At 43.5% G+C, this 14,274-nt stretch overlaps 1 protein-coding gene across 1 annotated transcript in view; it reads left to right on the forward strand.

Annotated features, from left to right (window-relative positions):
• The window catches only part of NID2 (nidogen 2), an 83,400-nt gene extending 69,215 nt beyond the window's left edge, over positions 1–14,185 (forward strand). Inside the window, exons 12-20 of the mRNA XM_040226716.1 lie at positions 3,155–3,274; positions 6,322–6,543; positions 7,166–7,335; positions 9,179–9,308; positions 9,683–9,854; positions 10,508–10,665; positions 12,273–12,396; positions 13,103–13,212; positions 13,486–14,185. Of these exons, the coding sequence (XP_040082650.1) occupies positions 3,155–3,274; positions 6,322–6,543; positions 7,166–7,335; positions 9,179–9,308; positions 9,683–9,854; positions 10,508–10,665; positions 12,273–12,396; positions 13,103–13,212; positions 13,486–13,496 (1,217 nt within the window). The 3' untranslated portion in view covers positions 13,497–14,185. The remainder of the gene's footprint in view (positions 1–3,154; positions 3,275–6,321; positions 6,544–7,165; positions 7,336–9,178; positions 9,309–9,682; positions 9,855–10,507; positions 10,666–12,272; positions 12,397–13,102; positions 13,213–13,485) is intronic.
• Positions 14,186–14,274: the final 89 nt, after the last annotated feature.

The following is a 14,274-nucleotide window of genomic DNA, read 5'->3' on the forward strand; positions in this document are numbered from 1 at the left end:
TTTCAGCAGTTAGATTGTCAGACATTTTTTTCCTGGCAGCGGGGTGGAGGGTAGGGGTGGTGTGTTGCTATTGTCAGCCTGCACTGATTTCAGTAAATAAAAGGAATGTAAATCGGCCTTTCTTTGAAGTTTCAGGATGTTGCAGCTATGAGAAATATGAAGATTAATCCACATGGTACTGTGTAGGAATGTTGGAACCTGAATTGTTTGTACTGAAAACCTGGACAAATTTAAATTTTCTTTTCTATGTGTTGTCTTAAATCCTCTGATGATATTTTTCTTATACTTCTATATTTCTTCTAAAGGTGGAAAGTAAATTTCTGACTAAAATTTTTTTTTTTAATTTCTGAAAGTTTTTGGACATTCTAGGTAGTAGGAGGCTCTGATTATGTAAGACTGAATGTGTTTGTTAGTTGAGAAACTAAGTTGGAGCTTCACTGGGTTCTTTTGCATCTATAAATCGGTACTATAGGGAGATATTTCTCCTGGCAATCTTATCTGAGATTATTGATATTTCTCCCAGCAATCTTGATTCCAGCTTGTGCTTCTTCCAGCCCAGCGTTTCTCATGATGTACTCTGCATAGAAGTTAAATAAGCAGGGTGACAATATATAGCCTTCAAGTGCTCCTTTTCCTATTTGGAACCAGTCTGTTGTTCCATGTCCAGTTCTAACTGTTGCTTCCTGACCTGCATAGAGGTTTCTCAAGAGGCAGGTCAGGTGGTCTGGTATTCCCATCTCTCTCAGAATTTTGCACAGTTTATTGTGATCCACACAGTCAAAGGCGTTGGCATAGTCAATAAAGCAGAAAAAGATGTTTTTCTGGAATTCTCTTGCTTTTTTGATGATCCAGCAAATGTTGGCAATTTGATCTCTGGTTCCTCTGCCTTTTCTAAAACCAGCTTGAACATCTGGAAGTTCACGGTTCACGTATTGCTGAAGCCTGGCTTGGAGAATTTTGAACATTACTTTACTAGCATGTGAGATGAGTGCAACTGTGCAGTAGTTTGAGCATTCTTTGGCATTGCCTTTCTTTGGGACTGGAATGAAAACTGACCTTTTCCAGTCCTGTGGCCACTGCTGAGTTTTCCAAATTTGCTGGCATATTGAGTGCAGCACTTTCACAGCGTCATCTTTCAGGATTTGAAACAGCTCAACTGGAATTCCATTACCTCCACTAGTTTTGTTCGTAGTGATGCTTTCTAAGGCCCACTTGACTTCACATTCCAGGATGCCTGGCTCTCGGTGAGTGATCACACCATTGTGATTATCTGGGTCGTGAAGATCTTTTTTGTACAGTTCTTCTGTGTATTCTTGCCACCTCTTCTTAACATCTTCTGCTTCTGTTAGGTCCGTACCATTTATGTCCTTTATTGTGCCCATCTTTGCATGAAATGTTCCCTCGGTATCTCTAATTTTCTTGAAGAGCTCTCTAGTCTTTCCTATCCTGTTGTTTTCCTCTATTTCCTTGCATTGATCACTGAGGAAGGCTTTCTTCTCTTCTCCTTGCTATTCTTTGGAACTCTGCATTCAGATGCTTATATCTTTCCTTTCCTCCTTTGCTTTTCGCTTCTCTTCTTTTCATAGCTATTTGTAACTCCTCCTCAGACAGCCATTTTGCTTTTTTGCATTTGTTTTCCATGGGGATGGTCTTGATCCCTGTCTCCTGTACAATGTCATGAACCTCCGTCCATAGTTCATCAGGCACTCTATCAGATCTAGTCCCTTAAATCTATTTATCACTTCCACTGTATAATCATAAGGGATTTGATTTAGGTCATACCTGAATGGTCTAGTGGTTTTCCTTACTTTCTTCAAATTGAGACTGAATTTGGCAATAAGGAGTTCATGATCTGAGCCACAGTCAGCTCTCGGTGTTGTTTTTGCTGACTGTATAGAGCTTCTCCATCTTTGGTTGCAAAGAATATAATCAATATAATCAATCTGATTTTGGTGTTGACCATCTGGTGATGTCCATGTGTAGAGTCTTCTCTTGTGTTGTTGGAAGAGGGTTAGCAGATGACACCACCCTTATGGCAGAAAGTGAAGAGGAACTAAAAGCCTCTTGATGAAAGTGAAAGAAGAGAGTGAAAAAGTTGGCTTAAAGCTCAACATTCAGAAAACGAAGATCATGGCATCTGGTCCCATCACTTCATGGCAAATAGATGGGGAAACAGTGGAAACAGTGTCAGACTTTATTTTTTTGGGCTCCAAAATCACTGCAGATGGTGATTGCAGCCATGAAATTAAAAGACGCTTACTCCTAGAAGGAAAGTTATGACCAACCTAGATAGCATATTCACAAGCAGAGACATTACTTTGCCAACAAAGGTCCGTCTAGTCAAGGCTATGGTTTTTCCAGTGGTCATGTGTGGATGTGAGAGTTGGGCTGTGAAGAAAGCTGAGTGCCGAAGAATTGATGCTTTTGAACTGTGGTGTTGGAGAAGACTCCTGAGAGTCCCTTGGACTGCAAGAAGATCCAACCAGTCCATCCTAAAGGAGATCAGTCCTGAGTGTTCACTGGAATGACTGATGCTGAAGCTGAAACTCCAATACTTTGGCCACCTCATACGAAGAGTTGACTCATTGGAAAAGACTCTGATGCTGGGAGGGATTGGGAGCAGGAGGAAAAGGGGACAACAGAGGATGAGATGGCTGGATGACATCACCGACTTGATGGACATGAGTTTGGGTAAACTCTGAAGTTGGTGATGGACAAGGAGGCCTGGAGTGGTGCGGTTCATGGGGTCACAAGGAGTCAGACACGACTGAGCAGCTGAACTGAACTGAATATGGAGATGGTGCCAGTAAAGAAAGGAAAAAGTAAATTATTGTTATATATATTTATTGTAGTGTTACTGAAAGGAAATGGTTTATGGGCTAAAGGTTAGTTCAAAGGTAATAACTTCCTGGAATTCACTGTAGACGAAAGATGCCAGGATATATTTCTGTGTGAGAGACCACGTTTGACTTCTACACTGAACGTGTCCCTTGACTCTGTACCCTTAAGCTTGTCTTTAAGGTGCAGTATGTTTCTGCCCCTACATGAGGGTCTTCTGAAGTGGATGCCTGGGTGTCGATCCACGCACACTGAGCATGTGTTCAGTGAAATCATGCTCCTTCCTTCCCTCCCTCTCTGTCCCTGACTGCTGCAGATGTCGACGAATGCTCGGAAAACAGATGTCACCCCTTGGCCACCTGCTCTAATACCCCTGGCTCCTTCTCCTGCCGCTGCCAACCTGGATATTATGGGGATGGATTTCAGTGCACACCTGGTAAGGTCTGGGAGGCCTCCCCATGTAACTTTGTATCACTTAACTGACTTGTGGAGTGCAGGAAATAGTCTGAAGTCTGTTTTAATATCATTGGGGAAAATAAGTGTGACCGTTGTAGGTGGACCCCGCTAGTTTATTCTAAGCTAGTAACCTCAGCCCTCTTCCCAACATGTCGATGGGGAATCACTCTTGCTCCTGCCTCCTATAGAAGGGGTGCAGGGATCTGTTCTGTCTACCTTAGAGACCTAAGATACTGCTGATGAACTTGTCTGTTACAGTCTACGCACTCCCTGTCTGCATAGGGTGTGGGGTGTGGTTTCCAAGCACTCAAGAGTTCACGCCAACTGTAGGTTGCCAAGGCAGACTGCTGCTCCTTTGTTGAGTTGTTCAAAGATGGGAAGAACTTTTTCTTTTAATACAGAACTTTATTAATGAAACACAGCATTATCATTTTAACCAAAATAATTCCTGTACAGATCCATGAGTTCACTATTCAAAGATCAGTTTTTACCATTGAGGAAGGTTCCATAAGTACCAGTCTTGGCTTTTAATGTATGAGAGTAAGAAATGGAAAATTACTTCATTTTTGTAATTTTGATTACAGTTTTGATTTTGATTGCCAGTTTTGATCCTTTCAATAATATGAATTGTTATGGCCAGGACATTAGTGCTTCTAAGGTTCATATAAGTAAACATGGTAATGTTTGCTCTAGATGTCTATATACCCTTGCTTCCACTATAACATTCCTTTTTCTTTCCCCTGTTTCTGGGGAAAGATTTTTCAGGTCCCCCCACCGCCCCCCGCCATCCCGCCAAATACAGAGAAATTCCATTTCACTCATGCCTAGTCTTTAAAAAGTCTTGATTAAATTCCAGCTGGGATTTGAAGAAATCAGATGGTTGGGAGGTGCCCTAACAGAATGGTTCAGAATCCTGTTAAATTTATTAAGATAGTCATGTATTAAGGACAGTGATCCAGAAGGGAGCCAAGAGAATGAGACGTTAATTACAGCAAGAGGGGCACGTTCCTTTGTGCAGACTCTTTCCCATGACCAGGCCTCTCTTGGTGCTGGTTTGGCCTTGATCGCCATTTCTGACTAGTCTCATCTGCATAATAGGGTCCGCTTTCATGGGTGAGAGAACACTCTGTGCCCAAAATTCAAAAGCATTTAAAACCCTGCCAGCCAGAAAGAGAAATAAATCCATGACTGGATTGAGAAACAGCTTGCAATAGTAGCAATGACAGATGCCCACGTTTAAGTGACGTGAGGTACTCCTTTCCCAGAGGCTGACTGCTGTGGGTGCCTTGTTGGGTGGTCCCCCAAGAACTCATGCTCTGAGTTTGGAATGTGGACCAGGGGCGATGCTGGGAACTTCTTCAGGGAACCCCACCCGGTGACGATGGCGAGTGTCTGGGGTAATGGTATTTCCCTCTCTGGGTCCTCTGAGACACATTTGGGTGAGGAAGTCAGTCTTTTTTCTCCATGATGTTTTAAAAAGAGCTTTGCTTCCCATGGGTTATGAGCTCCAGCAGCAACCTGAAGGGCATCAGCTTGCCCCAAACATTGTGAGTCTTGGCGTTGTGCTCCTTTGGTTGGAGCTCTGAAGATTTTATTCACCATCTTCTGGCTTTCCAGGTGCTCAAGTGTAGTGTTTCCAGCTGTTCTTTGAACTCATTCATTGGAGGTTTTAACCAAAGGAGTGACATGAGATGACTTTTTTTTTTAAAGGGACTTTTTCTGGCTGCTGGTTGAGTTTACAGCAGGGCAGGGGGTGGGGAGCAGGAAAGATGATGGAAGCAGGGAAACCAGGAAGAAGGCTAACATACATAGTAATTCTGGCACGAGACGACGGGGTGGATGTGGTGAGATGTGAAGATATCAGCTGACAGTTTTTGATATATCAGATGGAGAGTGGGAGAAGGGAGTCAGGGTTGAGTGAGTCTGAGCAATGGAAAGGTGGAGATGCTGTATAATGCTATGGAAAAGTCTAGGGGAGAGCAGCTTTGAGGAGAGAAAGCTCAGTTTTTGTTCTCTGAGATCTGTTACACATCCACATGGTGATAGAAGTAGGTATGATGTGTGATTCTGCAGGCTCTGAGTTGCAGGAATTAATGAAGGACAAATACCTTCTATCAGTACTTCAATTCCTATAGGTCACCCTGTCTTAGGAGACTGTCAAGTTAAACTGCCTCAAGCAGAGTCTTCTCAGACAGAGAGCTGCGGTATCTGGGGCAGAGCCTTGGCAGCCCAGTAGAAGCAGTCTGGGAAGAAACTGCGGGTAGGGAAGCTCTTCTGCCACGGAAGCTAATGAGAGTTTCAGCACAGTCGTGAGGAAGGATGGGGAAAGATGCTGGAGAAAGGGAGGGGCCGAGCAACACGGCGGGAAGCTGGGGCCTCAGCTTTGAGATAAACCCAGGGCAGGGTAGCCAAAGGACTTCAAGGAGCTGGAGTGTCGCAGTCTGTATCAAGTTGTTTGCCACCAACTCTATGATCACACATACTAATTATAGTCAGTTTTACTCAATATAGTTTTCCAGCGGACAGACATCCAGGGCCACACGTAAGCAGGGCGTTCGGTAATACTTCCTAAGACATACTGGCCAGTTTCAAGACAGCCCTCTCAGATGCAGGTCCCAGAGTTTGAAACAAGAAGGAATAAATATTGGCTTTAAGCATCATGTAGGCCACTGAGTCCCCAAGGAGAGTCCCCAGAAGTGCTGTTAGCAGAGGCCCCTTCCCAGGCTGAGCAAGCCCTGCACCCCAGATGTTACTGCCTCTTGTTCTTTCCTGGTGTGGCTGGGCCTTGATGACACTCCTCCTGGCCTGAGGGTCACAGGAGCATCGGGACAACCCTTTCTCCCGATCCCCAGGAGAACCTCCTGGAGCACTTTGCTGCTTGGGGCCAGCATTCAAGGGTTTGGCTGAGGCCTCATTATGGACATGAGGAGGAAGACAACGAGGAGGCCAGGCCTGGGGATCTTGAACCACATGCTACAGTCTGTCCTTGGCTCACACTCAAAAGGCTCTTTGTCCGCATCTGCTCAGAGCCCACCCAGAGGCCCCGGACCGTCTGTGAGCGCTGGAGGGAAAGCCTGCTGGAGCACTACGGGGGCACCCCCAGGGACGACCAGTACGTGCCTCAGTGCGATGACCTGGGTCACTTCACCCCACTGCAGTGCCACGGCAAGAGTGACTTCTGCTGGTGTGTTGACCAGGACGGCAGAGAGGTGCAGGGCACCCGCTCGCAGCCAGGCATCACCCCTGCATGTAAGCACCCCAGGGCAGCCCTCCCTCCCCTCTGCCGTGTTGAGGTTCCTGTAGGGAAGCTGCCAGCTGTGGGTGAAGGTGGGGGAATGAGGGGTGGACAGGTCCAGTGGAAGAAGTCGCTGATGGGCTGTGCTGATTTATAATCTTGTCCGCCCCAGATCCCAGTGCGGATTTAACGTTTGGTTTTGTCATCAGCACTTGCTGTAATTAGAACATCTGGAGCTCAGTTCAATATGTAGTCGCACCGCCTGCTCCCCTACTCTGAGCCTGGGGTGTAAGGGGACATGTATCACCCTGGGGCTCCAAAGAGAAGCTGACACAAAACTGGCTCTGGATATTTTTCTTTTTTTTAAAAAAAGGGGGATGTTCTGCTTTGTTCAAAGGGAAATACTTTGTTGTCTTCCTCCCCAGTATCTGGCAGTGATTTGTACAATTGATCTTTGGGAGAAAAAACCCTGGAAATTAGAATTTCTTTTAAGGCCCATCTGGGGCACATGTGTCCAGAGTAAAGAACTTCTGATGTTTCTGGAGGCTCTGGCAAATGGGGAAGTAACTTTTCTTCTCCTCTCCACTGACCATTTCCTTCGCTGTGCTCCTTCTACCTCCCTCTTCCTCACCGCAGGTATACCCACTGTGGCTCCGCCCACGATCCGGCCCACACCCCGGCCCGACGTGACCCCTCCACCAGTGGGCACCTTCCTGCTCTATGCCCAGGGCCAGCAGATTGGCCACTTGCCCCTCAATGGTACCAGGCTTCAGAAGGACACGGCCAAGACCCTGCTGTCGCTGCATGTAAAGTGGACTTCTCCCCTGGGGGTGGGACTGTATTGCATTATCAGATCTGGGCAAGGTCTGAGGTGCAGGGGCGCTCCTGGAGGGCTCCTGTTTGGCAGTTATCTTTGGGAACCTAAGGGAGGGGTGCTGTTGCTGGGAGCCGCATCTGACTGATCAAGGCCACTTTCTCCAGTTGGTGTGTGGGGTTTCAGCTATGTGGAAGGCGAATTTCAGAGTTGTCAGGATACTGAGGCAGCGATGGGGATTCAAGGGGAAGTGATAGGTTAACCCCAGCCCCCAGCATTCTCTTTAAGCCATAGACATCTCTGCATATTCTGGAAGTCAACTAGTGATAGCCTTGTTGTTGCAGACCCTTGCCCTCCTCTTTGGTCCTGTTGACCAGCTTCTTATCTTCTCTGAATCTGTCACAGATGAAAATATGGGGAGCACATGATGCTGGAAAGGAGTAGACAGGGCTTTCCCCAAGGGATGCTGGCTGCTTCCCGAGCTGACAGCTTCCCTATGGTCAACACACTCCATTTTGGAGCAGGGATTTCTTCACTAAGATGGGAGGAAAGAGAAGGGAGTTCACCAGAAAGGCACTGACACTTATAATGGGTTCCCCTCCCCCCTTTTAAGATTTGAATTGTGGTTATTCCAGACACTAGCTGCTGATTTTTAGTTTCTCTACAAGATTTAAGTGGGACTTTTTTCTCCAAGAAATCTTGAAATCATTAATGGGCTTATGAATCCCATGATCCCCTGGGTTAATGGAAGCCTGTATGGATGTGCCCCCTTGCCCAAGACAGGTAACTTTCAATTTTCAAGTAGAATTGAAAATTAAAATCCTCCTGTATAAAACTGCCCACTTTCCCACAGTAGCCTAATGCTGCTTTTCTTGTCCTGACTCCTCTCCCAGTCAGGCCAGCCCCAGGAGGCTTTGTTAGGCAAGCAGGGAGCTTGCAAGACCTCAGGGACAGCATCGGTGTTGGCTTTGCACATCTGCTGGGCTTCTCAGAGCAGGAGTCTGGGCTGGAAATTCAGTGAAGCAACTTCTGTGCAGAATTTTGGAAAGGAATATCACCGACTCAGCACTTAAAAAAGGATTTTGTCATCTATTTAGCAATAAGGAAGGAGGGGAGAGCTCCCGAGCCAGAAGTCAGGTGGCCACCGTTCCCCAGTTCCTTCGAGTTCTAACAGACTTTCTTTTACACTAGAGTACAGCCCAAGGATTGCTTTGTAGTAAGACGCAGAGACAAGGGTAAGGGCGTCTGCACCTCAAATAGCAGAAAGATCTGATTGACAGGGCAGGGGAGGGTTGATTTCATTATATGTTGGCAAACTTTAGACAGGCTTTTTCAAAAAGTGCTGGATTACATTTGACAGTCAGTTTTTGTCCAGTGAAGTATTAAAGACTTACTTTGCTGAGACTAACATTTGTCCTCTAATCACTGAATGGGCTGATCTTTTCATGAAATCACTTTTGTTTTTACCAGCAGCAGTAATAATGCTTACTGAAAGCTTACAATGTGCTCATCACTGGTCAGGACACTCTATAAGCTTTTCTGGTATTATGTTGATAGCAGCCATGTGAAGTAGGTGCTGCTAACTTCTGTATGCCTTTGTCACCTCATTTGCAAAATGAAGGTAGTGCCGAAGTAAGTGGCCAAACCTGGCGCTGGCTCAGGGAAGCCAGCCTCCATCACCTATACTTCTACCCACTGCGCCCAGCTGCCCATAAAACCATACAGTGCAGGGCTGGTCAATGCTGCCATGAACAAACGAGTGAGGTGGCTGAGCATGAAGTCGAGGGAAGTGCAAGGAATCCTAATTCTTCCAATTCTGTGTTTTGGTCACACAGGGCTCCATTGTCGTGGGAATTGACTATGACTGCCGGGAGAGGATGGTGTACTGGACAGATGTTGCTGGACGGACAATTAGCCGCGCCAGTTTGGAACCAGGAGCAGAGCCTGAGATGGTCATTAACTCAGGTCAGCAGCTCCACCCACAAGACACTTCCCATTTTATTTCATTCTACTCAGTCCAGGTTATTTGCCTGTTTTGTGCCTAAGTCTCCCATCTACCTTCTAGATAGGATTCTGAACAGGAAGGGCTTGTGTAGGAACTCAGGGAGTGGCCCCAGCCCTGGGGACGCTTGGTGCCACCAGGCTTGGGAGGGGTCTTAAGAGGCTAGAGTGAACTAGACAAGGCAGGAAAACTACAAAGGACCTACTCCTCTATTAAGTCTGTTTTTTTAGAGCTCTCAAGATTTTCCCTTTAACTGTTGGAACATAGTAGACCTTTCTGCTTCAGATTCTCCTTTCATAGCTGCAGTTGCTTCAGTCTTGCCTTTGCTTTATTTCAGGTCTAATAAGCCCTGAAGGTCTTGCCATTGACCACTTCCGTAGAACAATGTACTGGACGGACAGCGGCCTGGATAAGATAGAGAGGGCCAGGCTGGATGGCTCTGAGCGTCGGGCCCTCTTCCACACGGACCTAGTGAACCCTCGTGCCATCGCTGTGGATCCAATCCAGGGGTCAGCTGGGCTTCCCTAATTCTCCTGTTACCTGTTGACACTCACTTGAAGCCCTTGGGTTCTAAGTACAATGTAGGGAGGGTCAGAACATGAGCATAAAAGTGCACGTTAATTTAACAGTATTCAAGGAGGATCTATAGGTGTCAGACACTGTTTAGGCAAAGACAGGGTCTGTCCTTTCACGGAGCCTATGTTCTACAACGTTCTAGGAAATAAAGACAGTAAACTAATGAATAACAGAATAACAAGGAAATTACTAAGCCTGTAATGTGGTATCTAGAGAATTCAAGAGTATGTGAGAGAGACTGGGGGCTACTTTGGATCAGGCCAACCCTGAGACTTCAACTGGAATGAGGTGGGTCTCCCTCCAGCAACATATTAGGAAATCCCAGTTGTTAAAGCCATAGTGGGGTTACCTGTGTAAAATGGTGCAAGTAAGCAAAACTGACACCAGATGTTATTCCTCTGGCCCCATTTTCACAGTGGCAGTGGTTAACAGAACAGTGTTTCCTGTCTACAATAATTGCTAAGGTCATCAACTGGGACATATAAAGATAACCTTCAGCTGTAACTTTCAGCAGTGTTTTTGACTCTGAAATTTGGATTCTATACATTGAGGAAGGTTTATCTTTCTCCATTTCATTTACCCATAGCAACCTGTACTGGACAGATTGGAATCGAGAAGCACCTAAGATTGAAATGTCATCTTTAGATGGCGAAAACAGAAGAATTCTAGTGAATAAGGACATTGGACTACCCAATGGTTTAACCTTTGATCCCTTCTCCAAACTGCTCTGCTGGGCAGATGCAGGTAATACTATTGATGGAATGCAAATACAGAACACTACAGCGTGCAGTGTGAGCACTCTGATTTTACAATAAAACCAGATCCCACCATTTGGAACTTCTGGTTTAAATTTAAAACACTACAGCAAATGCTCTACGCCTTTTACAGCAGCCGTCCCTAACCTTTTTGGAACCAGAGACTGGTTTCGTGGAAGACAGTTTTTCCATGGACGGGGGAGGACAGGACGTTTGGGGATGATTTGAGCAGCTTATATTTACTGTGCACTTTATTTCTATTATTAATTGTATTAGCTCCACTTCAGATCATCAGGCATTAGAGTCCAGAAATTTGGGACCCCCGTTTTAAAGGACACTTTGTAACAATTCTTACAGTGAACTTCCTGAGGTCTTATGTGTATAAATGAGGCGGTAAGTTTGAGAGCTAGTATGATGTCCAACTTATTTTTTACTGCTTTCCTTCCCCCAACACAAACACTCGGCACATCTTTTAGGTTAAAAATAAGTATTATACACTGTTGGAATTGACAGGCTTAGATAAATGAACAGAGGTTATTATTTTCTTGTCTCAGTATTACAGCATCTATAAATATCTGTTATTCTAACAGTCAGTATGCTGTTATGCTGGGGACATTCTTTGAAAAGCAATGTGGCAGGATGGCTTCCTTTAGTAATAAATTTGGGCTGCCTGTTCCCAGGTTCTCTCTGTTGTGTAATTTCGTTACTGTTAGTACAACTGAAAAGATACTTTGTTTCATTCGATACTAAAAAATAAAGCTGTTCTTAAGGAATTTGATTCTAATAAAAGGGACAAAAATGCAGGTGGGTCAATATTACAACCCAGCTGCCCAAAACAACAGTGATATTTTTAATAGGTATTTGAAATTTACTTAAGGGTTCCATGAGAAAATGGCTTCCCCAGTGGCTCAGCTGGTGAAGACTCTGCCTGCACTACAGGAGACCTGGGTTCAATCCCTGGGTTGGGAAGATCCCCTGGAGAAGGGAATGGCTACCCACTCCAGTATTCTTGCTTGGAGAATTCCATGGACAGAGGAGCCTGGTGGGATACACAGTCCATGAGGTCACACTTGGAAATTCTTGCCTTGTTTAGCTATTAAAATATTTACATTGAAAAATACAAAAGTCAGGCTAGCATTTTACTTTTTATTCCTGCCTAGAAAATAATATAGTCTAAAAAAAAAGGATTTTAGTTAAAAGGTAGCCTTGGCTATTATCATACATTGCTTACAAAGGGCAGGTATTTATCCAAATGTTTTAACAGTTTATGAGCTCACATGTAAACTTCTTTAACACTGAGGTAACTTTATCTCTATTTCCTCCTCTGGGAGAAACTTAGCCAGGTTTCTGTAAATGCAATCCTGTTTTCCAAAAGAGGATTAAGAGTTTAAATTCCAATAAAAACTAGAATGGTCTTAAACAACCTAAAGACTGGTAATAGAACAGGAAAATTTTACAGTTTTTAATTTGTATTATTGCAACGGGGATAAAATATTCCACCTTTGTATTCTCTGAGAATGAATTTTACTTGCCACTGTTTTTGGTAAAAGAAAAAAATTTTTTTCATCATATAAAAGGATCTCTTTGTTTTAAAAGGAACTAAAAAACTGGAGTGTATATTACCTGATGGAACTGGACGGCGTGTCATTCAAAACAACCTCAACTACCCCTTCAACATTGTGAGCTACGCAGATCATTTCTACCACACCGACTGGAGAAGGTGAGCCTGACACACTCTGGACAAGCCTGAAAAGGCAAACTGTTCTGGAGGACACAGCACTTGTTGTACCACGTTAGTAAGTGACTTTAGTAATTAAGCCCTATGCTTGAGCTTTTTTTTTTTCATTCTTTCTTCATTAGTAGATTATATTCTTCAAGTGTTACTGAAGACTTTTAAAAGTATACTTTTATATCACCCAGAAATTTAATAGCTCTGCTATTTTTAAGTTACATGTGAGCAATACTATTTGGTAATAAACTATCCAAAAAGCAAGGACATTAGTCTGAATCTGATCTTCAGAGAATAAAAAATGACATTATGGACATATTAGTTGCTCCCTAGGAGAATGAAAAATACTACACCTTACACTAGTTCGCCAAGAGGAACTGGGAAACATTAAGTATATGTTCTTCCATTCCACCCCCAGCAATTCTGATTTGCTCAGTGGTTCTCAAACTTTAGCATGACATCTGAGTAGAAGCCCAAAGAATCTGTACTGCTATCAAGTTCCCAGATGATGTAGATCTGAGGACTACTTTGAGAATCACCGATACAGACGGATATTCAGAATCCAAGTCAAAAGTTACAGTTAAATTAATTTTTAAAATGTATTTGAGAAGTCTGGCAGATATTCGCTTATCGATAAACTGACTTTTTCTACCCCAGTCTTAAATCCTATGAATTCACTCTTCCTTTCTGTTACCAGGGATGGTGTTATAGCAGTCAATAGAGACACCGGCCAGTTTACTGATGAGTATCTCCCAGAGCAGCGATCTCACCTCTATGGGATAACTGCAGTCTACCCCTACTGCCCAGGTAAACAGCTGCTCACACAGCTCCTTTTGGATCAGCTGGGTAGAGAAGGATAGATCTAGTAGCTGATCACCCTTGGCCTGCTGCCACCACCAGTGAGAGCTGAGCTAGAAAAGCTAATGGCCAACACATAGGGGTGACCATTCTGCTACCTTAAGTCTACCAAGCTTAACAGTATACAAAAAATGTCAGCCTACTAGAATATTTCCCCTTTAAAAAGACTTGCTGTTGCAAATTAGATATAAAATACTCACATATTGTTCCCTCCCTCCACAGGAAGAAAGTAAATATGTACTTGGAATTTACAATTGGAATCTGGACCCTAAAGAACATTTATCAGGAACAAAGGTGAAAGTGAAAAAGGAATTGGCCATTAGAAATTCCTGGACATACAAGATGAACATTTTCAGTGCAAAAAGACTAAGTATATTTTGTGAAAAGTTTATACCTCAATCTTTACTACTGTATTTTTAAAAAACAAGTTATTTCAAGATTAAGAAAGGCAACAGAATTTTAATTGTTGCTTATATAAGCAACTTTCCATAAACATTTATATCATATTTAAAAGGTCAAATTCATTCAACTAATAACCAATTAGAGCATGCTGAGACCCTAAATCTGATTTTTGCTTTCTGGACAAGAAATTAAAGCACACGTGATCAGTATAAAAATACAATCCTAAAAGATCATAAACCCTGACATAGTTAAGAGAAGGCTAATGCAGAACTGATGGGAAATAACCAACTTATTTATAGTTTCCCAACAAAAGTTCTAAGGTTTTTTTTTTTTTTTTACCTCTACATCAATGCATTTCTATTTATATTAAAAGGTGCTAGAATGTTTCAATTTGTATTTTCTGATCCTGTAAATCCCTCTATAGGATTACCCACAGAAATTACATTTATATATAAATACCAAAGATGTAACAGTTCTCAAATTTTCTAGATTACTCCAATAAAATATATTTTTAAGTTTTCCTATGACTTAAGGATGTGTGTTGTCTATAATGAAGTTGGGGGGTGGCATGAACTTAAAACCACAAGGGAGAAAGCAGATTACTTTTAC

This window comes from Oryx dammah, unplaced genomic scaffold (assembly GCF_014754425.2).
Source record: "Oryx dammah isolate SB20612 unplaced genomic scaffold, SCBI_Odam_1.1 HiC_scaffold_26, whole genome shotgun sequence".
Taxonomy (NCBI): domain Eukaryota; kingdom Metazoa; phylum Chordata; class Mammalia; order Artiodactyla; family Bovidae; genus Oryx; species Oryx dammah.